General features: G+C 39.5%; 1 protein-coding gene across 2 annotated transcripts in view; it reads left to right on the top strand.

Moving 5' to 3' along the window:
• The window catches only part of LOC102823711 (mitochondrial peptide methionine sulfoxide reductase-like), a 689,887-nt gene that overhangs the window by 501,457 nt on the left and 173,598 nt on the right, over window positions 1-14,832 (top strand). For both annotated transcript variants that reach the window (XM_006864334.1, XM_006864333.1), the window contains one exon: window positions 2,208-2,314. In XM_006864334.1, coding sequence (XP_006864396.1) covers window positions 2,208-2,314 — 107 coding nt within the window. The remainder of the gene's footprint in view (window positions 1-2,207; window positions 2,315-14,832) is intronic.

The raw sequence follows: 14,832 nt of genomic DNA, 5'->3' as shown, positions 1-14,832 counted from the left end.
GGCTTTACTCCATTCATGTCATTATGGTCAACTCTACTTTGAGGAGGCAGCTATTCCCCATTTGCATTTTGAGTGCCTTCCAACCTGAGGGGCTCATTTCCAGCACTATATCTGACAGTGTTTGTCTGCTATTCATGAGGTTTTCAGTGACTAAATATCGGAAGTAGTTCGTCACTCCTTCCTCCTAGTCTGTTTTTGTCTGGAAGCTCATCTGAAACCTGTCCACCATGGGTGACCCTGCTGGTATTTAAAATACCCATGGCATTGCTTCCAGAATCACAGTAACTTGCAAGCCACCATAGTACTACAAACTGTAGACGAGTGGTGGGTTATAAAGTAGACATCCTAATCTTGTATCACACATGCTAATAAGAGGCCTGGTATAGTGCTATAGGATAAGCACTGGACTGCAAGGTCAGTTTGAACCAAAAGGCTGGCAGTTCAAACTCACCAGCAGCTTCTTGAAAACCATATACCAGGTTGCTGTGAGTTGGAATCAACTCAGTGGCACTTAACAACAACAATGAGTTGGAACCAACTCGATGACACTTAGCAATCACATAAGAGGTAAAGGAGCCCAGGTGGTACTGTAGGGGACTGTTTGCCATAAGGTCAGCAGCTCAAATCCTCCAGCCACTCTCTAAGAGAAGATGAGATTTTCTGTTCCCAAAAAGATTTACAGCCTCAGAAACCCTATACAGGGTGACTATGAATCAGATTTGGCAATGAGTTTTGAATTGAGTTTATTGGAGACATAAGCTGGTTTAGTTTAATCACATATTATTAAATTAATACACACATATTTTAATGAATTTTCATATTAGTTATTTATATTGACTTTTCAAGTCACTAATTAATTCCTGGCCCCACATTACTTTGTGCCTAATAGAGAGAATAAAATTCTAGCAGTGGAAGAACTGGATTTCTAAGAAGTCAGCTAAGTTGGGGGTGTGAACCAGTATGTGTCAGAAGTAGACACACAAAGGTACACACGTACACATTTTAGCCTGTAGTGTGACCCTAAATGATATTAATTTGTTACTATTTAAACTTCTATTTTTGTTCTGTATTTTTAACAAGAATTTTATATTATATGATAATATATAATAGCTTGTCAGTCTATTAACTTCCAGAGTGAATCTTTGCTGTTTTTAGCTACTACTGCATTTGCCTGTTAGTCAGCCTCATTAGCTCATTTGTGCACTTTTTGTTGTTGTAGCTCTTAAACCTAAGCTATTTTCTTATTTGCATTTAAGAATACAAATTAAATATGACAAACAGAGCACTGGTTAATTGATTTAGACTCCAGTATTAACTATAGGAGCTTGGATCACAATATGAGGGGGCTTCAAAATATTCATGGGAAAATGGAATTTTTTCACAAACTTTTTGAAGCTCCCGCATATATAAACTTATAGATTCTTCATGAAACATTTATTTGTGGAAATATTATAATATGACTGACACTATGCCAGGTACTGTGTAGCTCAGAGAGGAGAAGTATGGACAATCAGAATAACAATATTGTATGATCAAGCCTCTAAGGCACAGAAGAGCTCCAATCACAGTTGATGATGACCTTTACGATCAAGGAAGGTTTTATAGAGAGAAGATGCTTGAATGAAGTCTTGAAGGATGAGTTAGAAGTTCAGTGTAAAATATTCCTGTGTGTATAGTGGACTGGGCGGGAGGGAGCGTTATACATGGTGTACCTGAGAAGGATTAGGTTTTTGTCATCATAGTATTGGAAGTGAGAATATTGCTGAAGAATTAAATAAAAAACCTTGAAAATCTCTTGGTAAACTCAAAACCCTTATTTGTCAAAGTGTTGTCTGCTGACCAGCATCTCCTCAAAGCATCTTAGAAACACAGACTTTCAAGCTCACTCAGATCTGCGGAGCCAGAACCTACATTGTAACAAGATTTCTAGGTTATTTCTAATGTATCTACTATCTTCCGAGACTGCTGGTCAACCTACCTAAGTTCAAAGATATGTTTTATTAATTAAAATAGGTAATTAAAGCAGATGATTTTCATGCATGCTAAAGAAAATGATGTAAAGGTGTAATTAAAACAAGAACTCAGTAGTACATCAGTTATAGAGAACATAAGAAAATAATGTGTGAATATGTCAAGGCTTTGCTTAGTTGGGCTCTGTTTGGACATTGTTACTCAACTCCAAAAATCTCTGTTGTTTGTTTTACCAGGCATGCGTCAAGGCTATGATCATGGCACTCAGTACCGTTCCGCTGTCTACCCCACCTCTGCCAAGCAAATGGAGGTAGCCTCGAGGTCCAAAGAGGATTACCAGAAGGTAAGGGCTGCTCTCATTTCTGTGTTGGATTGGACCATCATGACTCACTCTAGGGTCCTGCCTTTAGAGGGATAATCTGGTTTCTTTTTACCTGGTGCTGTATTACATTTGTCTTTTTTTTTTTATTATTTATTTCTGTCGTTCTCTTGGAGAAGAGCCATTGTACTCAATAAATGTTGTTAAATGAGATTTTAAGAGTAGGTCCTTAAGTATTTTAGTATTTCTCTTGAAAATCAACTCATCCAGATGAATGTGTAGCTTGTTATTCATTCATTCTCATTCTCTCTCTTTCCAGTAACAGTAAAGTGGATGATAATAAAATCTCCTCAGAAATATATACAGCACATCATGAAATAGTTATTTGAGTATTAACCTGTATAATGGAGTTCTGGTGTGGTACTGTAGGATAAGAACTGGACAGTAAGGTAAATTTGAACAGCAAGGTCAGCAGTTTAAACTCACCAATCACTCCTTGGAAACCCTATATGTGTCGCTATGATTCGGACCCGACTTGATGGAGTCCTGGTGTGGTGCTGTGGGTTAATGTGTCAGACTGCAAAACCATTTGAACTGCAAGGTCAGTGGTTTAAGCTCACCAGCTGCTCCTCGGAAACCATATACAGGGTCACTATGAGTCGGACCCGACTTGATGGAACTTAACAACTACTACAACAACCCATACAATACTTCTTAAATGTCCTCCAATAGAGATTTAGTGCTTCTAAAAACAATTTGTTTCATCCTTTTTAAAACTTCAAAATAAAATTTAGCTGTTGCTTACCATGATATTTTCTGATTTGGATTCATAGTTAACAATAGAGCTAGTAGCAACTATAATGCTAACATATCTTAGACTTAAACATCTGGTATGCAGTAGTCCCAAGGAATGTGTGAATTCTCCACCTGTTCCCCAGGGTGACGAAGAGGCATCAGGGAAAAGAACACTAGGTCAGGAGTATGCCAGATGAAGGAAAATATGCCAGACCTGCAGCTCATGGTCAGGGGGACTCCGAAAAGCGGAATGAGCAGAGGAAGACACCAATAGGTCCCAACTCATTCTTCCTTGCCCCCCACCCTCCAAGGCTGCAGTGGGTGTGAATATGATTGAACCTTGCTCTCTGTGGTAGACAACTGATTAGAATGGCCCCCAGTAACCCCACTCTTGTGTAATCTTATCTCCTTGACTGTGGGTTGGATTTAGTGACTCACTTCAAGTAAATGGTAGAAGTGTTAGGATGTCACTTTATTAAAGATTAGGTTATTAAAAGGTGTGAATTTCCTTTAGGGGCTCATTCTCTCATTTTCTCTGGGATCACTTGCCCTGGAGAAGTCATCTGCCATCTTGTGAGGCAATTTACGTGGCAAGAGATGGAGGACATGCGGGCAAAGGGTGCAGTAGAGACAGATGTATGGGAAAGGTAAATTCCATTTTGGAAATGTGGAGTTTGAGGTACACATAAGATGGACATCTAAGAGGTAGTCATGAGGATACTTGGGCTGTTCTTGTGTCTTATGGAGGATTGTTGTGATCATTAAACAGGTTAATGCTTATAAAACACAGGGCCTAGAGCATAAGTGCTCAAAAAATGCTAGTCTTTAAGGTTATTGGGAGTCATCAACACATATTTAGTAAATGAAGCCCTAGGAGCTGATGCAATAACCTCGGAAAAGTGACAAGAGATGAGAGAGAGTTTAGGACCTAAGGAGTGCTAGCATTTGAGAGATGGTAGGGAAAAGCCTACACAGAGCAAGACACAGTAGAGAATCAACTCCAAAGACATACTTAAAAAGTAGTTCTATTTGTTGTAATCTGACTATATTTAATTAAAAAGGTGGAGTTCATAATTAAAATTAAATTACAATGATTACTGCTGTATATAAATTGCCTGATGTAATGATTCATAGTCCCTCAGGGAACCAAGATTAATACTAGGAGAACCTGAGAGAATATCCATTTCTTTCCAGAGTTTCTCAAATTTAGATGTTATTCTGGTGTGCACAGGAAGATTTTAGGTTCAAATAGTCAATGCCTTCTTTATGATGACAAAAAACGTATATTATTTTCCAGTTTCTGCCTCAATATAGTTTTTTATTCTTAGCTTTTAATGGAACCCGTGTTGAGATAAATAGATAGATAGACACACACAAATACAGAAGTTCATTGAAAGATAATTCCATTATCTTGCTTATATATTTTTTTAAGTTTTTATTGTGAATTGAGTGATCGTTTACATGGTATAACATCAGTTTTACAATCATTGTTTTATTGCAATGATTATACAGTCTCCTCCATGTATCATCTGCATCAGTATTTGCTTCTATTCACTCTGTTTTTTGTTTTTGTTTTTTTATTTTGGATGTACACAAAAACACTCAGGAATATATAATCATTTAAACAATCAAAGGGCACATTCTATAAGCCTGCCTCCTGGCCACCAGCTCTCAGTCCCTCTCTTTCCATGACTCTAGAGTCCTCAGCTGCTCCCTCCTTCCATGTCCTCATCTCGGCCTTTATCTCTAGTGTCACTGCTTCTCTGGATAGGGTCCCACATTCCATTCGTGCTCTTCTCCCTTGATGGTCCTAGGGTCTTCTGTTCCCAGACTGTGAGATGAACTACTCCTCCCTTTTTGTTACAAAACGTCTACCTATACTGTTGTGACCTTCACAGTTAGTCATAATAACAATTGTTGTTGTTGTTAAGTGCCGTTGAGTCGATTCCGACCCATAACAACCCTGTATAGGGTTTCCAAGGAACAGCTGGTAAGCTTGAGCCACCGACCTTGCAGTTCAAACAACTTTGCAGTCTGATGCATTAGCCCACAGCACCACACCAGGACTCAATTATTTACTATTAAATCATAAGAATTTTATCCCCATCTCTTTTCACTACACCTGTCTAGACAAGAGGGAAACTATTCAGTGGGGGTTCTACCTTCCCCTGCACACTGTAAAATTAAACTCCCTCTTGAAAACTTGTAAGCCAGTCATTTTGTGCATTTATAGTCCCCTCATTTTAGGTAGTCAGTGTCTAAATGCCCATCCCTATCAACCCTATATACAGAGGGGATAGGGTTGATACTTGATGTGAAGAATCCTTCCCTCTCAGTTGGTATTTTGTGTTACTACATCCATAAGTATAGGTCAAGTTCATCAAATTGTAGCAATTTATACTTGTTTCCTTTATCAAAAACTTTTTTTTTAAATCTTCCTCTAGTCAAGTTCTGATCATCAAGTCATTGAAGCTTGATTGAATGGGTGTTATCTACAAGTTTGGGCGTTCTTGTGTCTCTCCCCTCTCATATCAGCCAGACGCTTCACTTTCAGCTCTATCCCTCTGTGGCTATGTCCTTGTCCATGAACTCAGGAGTCCCCAGGTCTCACCACACTTTGGACCAACCAGCCCTTACTCTTCTCTCTCACATCTCCAGGTTCTTCAGGAGTCTATGGAATGTGGTCGAACCTAGCCCATATCTTAATTGCTGCCTTTCCCCCTCTTCCACTCAATGGCAGACCAAAGTGGTTACCAGCAAGCTTATATGCCTGCTCATGTGTTCTATTTGAGTCTCAGTCTTGAAGGGAGGTTTGTCCTGAAGACACTTGATTGCTTGCCTTGATGGCTTCTCAGCAGACAACTTGTTTGTTCTTGTAGTTGCCAATCAGACTGCCTTTTTTTTTTTTTTCCCTGCTGGTCTTTCTTTCAAGAAGTATCTTCTGTTTCAGGCTGGTCTGCTTGTCCTTTCAAGTGGGAATGTCCCACCTCAGAAGGTTCTGGATGGGGCTCAGGGTTCCACCTAAGGTCTTATACACTACAAAGGCTCCACAGTAAGTCTATTTCATTGGGCAAGAATTCCATTATCTTTTTTTTTAGGATGAATCAAATTTTATTTATAATAACTGCAATAAACACAACTGTATCAAAGAATCTAAATTTGAAAGGAGTCTGAATAGTTACCAGGTCCTGTATGCTCCTTGGCTATATAACGTTGAGTGTTTTTCTTCATACCAAGTTGGATCTCATAGGATCTCTTCACTTGCCCTGCCCTCCATTTTCACTTTCTAAAGTGACTTTTACCTCCCTGTCAGTCCTTAACAAAAAAGGGAGACACAAAGGAGTTGCAATGCCCCTTCCACTGTTATACAATCAGCTTTCTGTAATACAGTCTGACTGTTTGTTTTCAATATTTAAAAACATCTATTGCAAGACTCAAGGAGCTCTGGTAGCATAGTGGTTACAAATTGGGCTGTGAACTGCAAGGTCAGCAGTTTGAAACTACCAGCTGCTCCACTGGAGAAAGATGAGGCTTTCTGCTCCCCTAAGGATTTACAGCCTCAGAAACCCTGTTCAGGGTGGCTGTTGATCGGAACTGACTCGAAGGCACTTAACAACAACAACAACAACATTGCAAGTCTCAAGAAACCCTGGTGGAACTGTGGATTGGTGTTTAACTGCTAACTGCAGGGTGGGAAGTTCAAACTCACTAGCTGCTCCAGAAGAAAGCTGGGACTATCTGCTTCTGGAGATAACTGGTCTCCGAAAGCCTGTATAGAGCCATATGAGTCAGAATCGACTCCGTGGCAGTGGGTTTGGGTTTGGTGTATTACAAGGCTCAGGATAGTAATTGAGCATAAATCTTTGTGTCTTGTGCCAAGTGGATTTCTGCTTTTAATCCCATCCTTCCATGAACTTTGTGAAGTCCCCTTGGATATGTGTGTGTATTGTAAAATTTAGGGATGTAATACTAGTTAATTGTCATCATTACCTCAATGATTTTTGTAGATTTCAGAAATAATAAATGATAGACAGTTGTTCTATCCAAATTGATTTTTTTTTCTAAACTCAAGAATATGAGAATTAAGTAGGTAGGTAGGTAGATAGTTTTTCTTCTGCTTGGTTTATCAAACTAGGACCTTTAGCCATAAAGATTGGGGTCGTCTATGTCTACAACATCTAGGTATCCATTGGTGTTGTTTAAAATAACCACTTAGTATTGTTTTATCACTAACTCAGGGACCCAATACTGTTATGTATCTTATATTATCACATATATAAAACTGGCCCTAAATTCCACTTATAGTAGAAAGTCTAGTATTTCTCTTAGGGATAATTGACTAAGACACAGTCTTGACTCTAGGTCAGAGTTTCTAATCTATTCTGTGCTGTCCAAAAGAGTTGTTCTTGTTATATGCCGTGGAGTCAGTTTTGACTCATAGCAACCTTGTACAGGGTTTCCGAGGCTGTAAATCTTTACGGGAGCAGAAAGCCTCATCTTTCTCCCATGGAACAGGTGGTAGTTTTGAACTGCTGACCTTAAGGTTCACAGCCCGATCCGTAACAACTACGCTACCAGAGCTCCTTGTCCAAAAGAGTAGTTACTGATCAAATATGGCCACTGAGCACCTAAAATGCAGCTAGTGTGACTAAGTAGAACTGAATGTTAAAATATGATCTTATTTGATTTTAATTAATTTAAATTTATATTCCTATAGCCACATATGGCTTTTGTTGTTGTGGTTAAGTGCTGTTGAGTCAGTTTTGATTCATAGTTACCCTCTTTAGGATTTCCAAGAAGTGACTGGTGTGTTTGAACTCCTGACATTATAGTTAGAAGTTCATCGTTTATCCTACAGTGCCTCAGCAGGTCTCCACCACATATAGCTAGTGGCTACCATATTAGAAAGCACAGCAGTCTAGATAGTCCTAAAAGTATGTGTATGTGTTCTGGAGACTGAATGGATGTCAGTCTGGCTCCTAAGCTGTGAAACTCAAGATTCTAAGCCTTCTACTCTTGCTATGGGTTATCACAAGAGCACAAGTCCACCATGCTCATAGACTCTTTTGGCCATTGGGTGCTCCACAAGGAACTATTATTTCTTTTCCCTATCTGTAGAGTCACAGCATGAGGGATAAAGTAACTTTCTTTTCTACACCTAATGGAAAGAACTGAGTACTGAAAGCCATAGCCTTAGTTAGCCTTAGTTAAGCTCAGTCAAGTGCAGAGAGTTCTTCCATTCTTCACACAGCCATTGCCCAAAGGCCCCTACACAGAAGCACAGTGTCAGAATACATCCTTCTGGCCTCCACTAGAGCATCAAGAACTACTTTCCTCTTTCTCTTCCTGGAGATCTGTTCCATGAAGCATCAAGTCGTTTTTCTTTTTAGCCACCAAAGGATATGATGTCTCAATGTGTAACCTGTGTTAGTGAACAGTAGGGTTTGACTGCCTACTTTCATGCAGGTAGTCATTATGATTTCTGTCTTAGTCTGGGTCCCACAAAAAATAGAGTCTAATACAGAGTCTTTTGTGTAAGTATGCTTGGTGTGTGTGGTGTCAAGAAACAGGATTAAGGGGCATGGAGAATTAAAAGAAAAGGAGGAAGAATCAAAGTTGGCTATTGCTACTGGCAACTGGCTACTTGATCCTATAGAACCCTTTGAGAGCTTTATGAAATATACTTTAGGGATAGTATTCCATGAGAGCTTTATGAAATATACTTTAGGGATAATATTCCAGGAAGGAAGCGAAGCACTCATCTTTTGGATCACATACTTCATTGGTCAGAGTTCACACTGCATTTCTGGATTGCACATGTATGGCTTCAGACAGGATACTGCATCTATAGGACAAGAGGCAAGAGGTACATGGCATGAATTTGAAGGTGAGGTACTGGAAGGTTGCACCTACATGAAATTAATTAGAGTCCATGAAGAACTGAGTCCTGGTGTGGTGTTGTAGGATAAGTACTTGACCACAAACTTGGTTTGAATTGCATGGTTGGCAGTTCAAACTTACCAACCACTCCTTGGAAACCCTGCACAGGGTTGCTATGAGTCAGGAATGACTCAATGACACTTAACAACAACAACAACACGCAGAACTGATCACTGCAGCAGGTGCTCAAATAAAAGAGACTACGGAAGGTAATATGATTCGTTTTTACCTTAAAAAGAAATAGATAAATACTTTTATATTTCACTTAAAAAGTAGTGTGGGGTCTATTAGGAGCAAACAGACCACCTATTTGTTCCTAGCAGATCCCACAAGATAGATCCTCAGATTCCATCAATTGCTTCAGCTTCCGATTAAAGGGGAGCAGGACGCTGAAAGAGGGGACCATGGAATTTGCTTTTCTGTGTTTTATAGCTAGGATAGCCTTGAACCAAACACCTGAAAAGACAGAGGTGTTTAAATTAAGGAGAGGCATTTCCTAACAATCTCAAATTAGGGTCTAGATCTTCATAGTCTCATCAGAAACATTTGTTTGTTTCTAAGAGTGGGAAAATTCTACAGGTGACTTGTTTAATTCATTTTCTACATATAATTTTTCCCTTTAAAGGTTGACATTTTCAAGCTCTGTCACTAAATTCTGGGAATTCATCTTATTTGAGTCAGGCTAGGAGCCCCCTATGCACTAACTATAACATTGACTTAGGTCACTCATTTAATAGTCTTCACTAGTTTGCCCCCAGTGACCTCCTAGTAACCAGCTTCTTCAGCAACTTCTTTATAGTGAAGTTTAGAATGACAGTATTGCTTACCACACAGCAGCCATTTGAACATAAAATTAGCTGATTTTATCACAGGGACCAATTGTTGGCCTAATTAGATGTGTAGTACTGCTGATGAGCCAGAAACCAAAAGTGATTTTCCATCTAAACTGGGGTTTTCTGCAAAGTTGGCTGCGTTGTAGATACTAGGCTCACCAACAACCATAGAAAAGGAAAAATGTCTGAAGATGTTTACTAATTTTTAATCAGATTAGAGGAGACAAGAAACTCCTTAGTGGCAAGATCAGAGTAGAATGCAAACTTTACTCTGAGTTCCCTATCTTAGAAAATGATGGCTTCTGCCCCCAAAATATGACAGCTGCTTAGTGTCTATGGTGACCTGAGGACTTGAATAGCATGTGGATGGTGTTTTTGCCCTCTAACAAAGACTCAGTTATCTTTCCATAACCTCAATTTTATATCTTTGTCCTCCAAGAGTTTCACTGTATAATTATTTGCTTATGGTATTAATTGGAGGATACCATATAATGTATTACTCATTGTTTTTGCATTACTAAATGTAAATAAGTTTTCCTCCCAAGTGAACTATCATGGCAAAGGTTTTCTGATATTCAATGTTGACTCATGGCCTCTTGTAGTGATGGAGAAAGTGGTTCACATGTGATTTCTTTTACAGCCTGAAAGTGTAGCTCTTCTTCATTAAGGAATTTAATCCTTGATGTCGTTTTTTTGTTTTAGATTGAATTATGTCCCCCAGAATGTTGTTGTTGTTGTTGTTAAGTGCCATCGAGTCGGTTCCGACCCATAGCGACCCTGTACAGGGTTTCCAAGGGTGTAAATCTTTACGGGAGTAGAAAGCCTCATCTTTCTCCCGCAGAGCAGCTGGTAGTTTCGAACTGCTGACCTTAAGGTTCGCAGCCCGATTCGTAACCACTACACTACCAGAATCCCAAACTCTACGCCTGTGTTCATAATCTGATTTGGGAAAGGGTTTTCTTTGTTATGTAAATGAGGCAGGATTAGTGTTGCTGTGTCTTGAGTTAATCTCTTTTGAGATATAAAAGAGATTAAACAAGCAAGTCAGAGAAGCAGAGATGGAGGAAGAGAGATGCCAAGACATATAAAGGTCACCAAGGAGAAGGAGAGATAAGGACCTTCCTCCAGAGACAACAGAGAGAAAAAGTCTTTTCCTAGAGCCAGCACTCTGAATTCAGAATTCTAGTCTTTTATATGGAGTTATATATATATATATATAACTATATATTGTTGTTGTTGTTAAGTGCCGTTGAGTCAGTTCCGACCCATAGCGACTCTGGATAGGGTTTCCAAGGAGCAGCTGGTGAGCTTGAACCACCGACCTTGCAGTTCAAATGGCTTTGCTTTCTGGTGTATTAACCCACAGTGCCACACTAGGACTATATAGAGAGGACTATAGAGCGAGGACTATATAGAGAGGACTATAGCTCTCTCTCTCTCTCTCTTCTCTCTCTCTTCTCTCTCTCTCTATGTATATATATTTGTGTGGAACACCATCAAGTGCAATAATTTATAGGTGATCAGAATTCCAGAACAGAAAGAGATAAAGAACACACAGAGAAAATTGTTGAAGAGTTGTTGGAAGAAAAATTTTCTAATGTAAAAGTAGACATTTTGTATCAAGGAGGGGAGTGATTAACTTTGCAGTCTAGTTGCTGTGGTCCCTGGGACCATCAAGGGAGAAAAACGGAGAGCGGGACCCTACCCAGAGAAGCAGTGATGCCTGAGATGGAGGCAGAGACGATGACGTGGAGAGATGGAGCAACTGGGGACTTTAGACCCAGAGAGAGAGAGGGGGGCTGTGTGCTGATGACCAGGGGGCAAGCTTGTAGGGTATACTCCTTGGTTGGTTGATAATGCATGGAGGGGATTGTAACCATGGCAATGAAATGATATACGATAAGATGAATGTAAAACTAATGTTGTCCCATGTAAACTATCACGTAATTCACAATAAAACATTAAAATAAAATTTAAAAAAAGAAAACATTTCTATCATCACTAAAGTTGAGAAGGAACGTATACAAGAAGTTGAATTAACCTCAAACAGGATAGACCCCAAAATAAAACCACCAAGACATATCATAATCCTACTTTCCAAAACTAAAAACAAAGCAAGAATCCTGAGAGTAGGTTGGGGAAAAACAGAAAAGTTACCTACAAATGAAAACTATAAATCGTTATGGGAGTAGACAGGCTCATCTTTCTACCAAGGATTGGCTGTTGGGTTTGAACTGTCAACATTATAGTTAGAAGCTCAATATCTAACCCACAGCACCATCAGAGGTCATGATAGCTCCAATATCTAGCTGTAATTCTTAATACTTACCATAGTTTTTCTTTCAGTTACCTAGCAATTTATGATCTGTCATCTACATATTTGTCTATGCTCAACACAGTGTTGGTTTAAATGAAAGTTTCCAAAATGAAGGATAAAAACAACAACAGTATGCAATGATTGGATTATCAGGAGCATTGTTTTAGAATAACAACTCAGTTAAATTATTTAATTTCCTCCTCTAAAGCTCTTAGAATGCTGCCAGATATTCAATGACTCCCATGTTTTCAGTTTAGCCCTAATAAGTTGTGGTTTGTGTGCTCATTGTATATGTTTTTTGAGCAGGGTGGGGGTTGGGTGGAAGAGGGGACAGAGAAGAGATAAAAGCTTTCATTCCCAAATAACTTACCCACCTCTGCTACCAATTACACCTGTATTTATTTTTCCAGCACAGTTGAAATATGATCTCTAGGTCGGTGATGCTCAAATTCATGGTTCAGACTACACTGTGACCTCCAGATCCCTATATTCAATGGTTGTGTCACACTTGCTTGTTAACATAATATTTCCTAAACTGAAAGCTGGATTTAAACTCACCCTCCCACAGGCTCCACAGCATCATTCTCCTACCTCATCCATTGAAAGCCTTACAAATTTTTTGATTTGCTGAAGCAAGACACCAAAGATACCCTTATATATTCTTGTCCCTTAGCACTCACATCCAATTAATCATATTAGCCTAGATCGTACCACCAAAATATCTCTCAAATGAGCCTGCTTCTCGTTTATTTTCAGATTTGCTATCATAGGTTAAGCTACTATTATCTCTTGCCTGGACCACTGTATTTCTTATCCCTCCACTACCACCACCAGTGTGATGATCTTCATGAAAATCATGCCAATCAGTTCATTTTCCTGTGTCAAACTCTTCCATGGCCTCTCCATTTTATTGGAATGAATGTTACATACCTTACAAGATTCCTGACAATCATTTCACCACCCTTCTATAAGATGTGTATAATTATCATGGTAAGAGTCCTGGTGTGGCACTGTAGGGTCAGCATTGGAGTGTTAACCACAAGGTTTCCAGTTCAAACCCACCTACTGTCCCTTGGAAACCTTGTACAGCATAGCTATGAGTTGGAACTCACTTGACATCACTTAATAACAACAGCTGTCTAAGATGTTGTATATAAGTCTTGCCCAAAGCTCAGAACCTTTGAATAGATCTCAAGAACCTCTAGTGATATGGACACTCAGGATGAGAACCATATGCACTTATAAAAAAGTTTACTACCATGCAGTGAACATTATCAAGTGGATTTATATTGCCACAAAGAGACCAAATTCAGAGATTTAAGGAATTACTGCTTACCAGGAGCAATATGTGTTTCGTTCTGCTGTGCATAGGGTTACTATGAGTTGGTACTGACTTGATGGCACCTAACAATAATAACAACAAGGAGCAATATATTAGCCACAGTGTTCCTGTCTCCTTCTTGCCCTCAGACCATATCTTGTAAGTTCTCTTGCATAAGAAATTGTTAAATGTTATGTTGATAAAACAATACTTTATAAAACAAAATGAGTAGTTATTGAACGAAATGAATATAAAATTAAACTGTCTCTTCCTGCCCTCCCTCCCCACCATTTTGCCTAATTTCTAACTTGCTATTCCTGTGCCAGTGCTTCTTCTCTCATACATCAGACATATTGTCAGGAGGGACCAGTCACTGGAGAAGGATATCATGTTTGGTAAGGTGGAGGGTCAGAGAAAAAGAGGAAGACCCCCAGTGAGATGGATTGGCAAAATGGCAGCATAGATGGACTCAAGCGTGGCAACAGTAGTGAGGTTGGCCCAGGATTGGGCAGTGTTTCATTCTGCTGTGCATAAGGTCATTCATTATAGGTCGGTACTGACTCGATGGCACATAACAACAACAACATTTCTGTGCTAGTTTACTGTGGCAACTTCAAGAAATTACCAGAAATTTGTTGGTTTAGAACAGCAGAAATTATTGTGTATAAACTATGTATATATCCTTCTGCTTCTGTCTTGTCAAGACACTTGTGACTGCATTTAGGACCCACCCAGATAATGCAGGATAATCTCTCCATCTCGATATCCTAACCTTGATCAGATCTACGAAGTCTTTGCCATATCAGGTAATTCACAGGTTCGAGAAATTTGAATATTTACATTGAAGTTGGGGGCATATTCAGTCTACTACACGGCTCATGGCCTGGTTGCCAGCATGTCACTGTTACTCGTCTACCCTTGTTGTCAGGTACCATCGAGTCAGCACCGACTCATAGTGACCCTATGCACAGCAGAACAAAACACTGCCCAATCCTGGGGTAACCTCACTACTGTTGCCACACTTGAGTCCATTGATGCTGCTACTTGGCCAGTCCATCTCGTTGGGGGTCTTCCTCTTTTTCTCTGACCCTCCATCTTACCTAGCATGATATCCTTCTATAGTGACTGGTCCCTCCTGACAATATGACCAAAGTATGAGAGACGAAGTTTGGCCATCTTGGCCTCTAACGTGCACTCTGCCTGCACTTCTTCCAAAACAGATCTATTAGTTCTTTTGGCAACCCATGGCACTTTTAGTATTCTCCTCCAACACCATAATTCAAAGGCATCTATTCTTCTACAATCTTCCTTATTCACTGTACAGCTTTTGCATCCA

Source organism: Chrysochloris asiatica, unplaced genomic scaffold (assembly GCF_000296735.1).
Source record: "Chrysochloris asiatica unplaced genomic scaffold, ChrAsi1.0 scaffold00064, whole genome shotgun sequence".
NCBI lineage: Eukaryota > Metazoa > Chordata > Mammalia > Afrosoricida > Chrysochloridae > Chrysochloris > Chrysochloris asiatica.
This window is presented reverse-complemented; position numbering and strand designations above follow the sequence as displayed.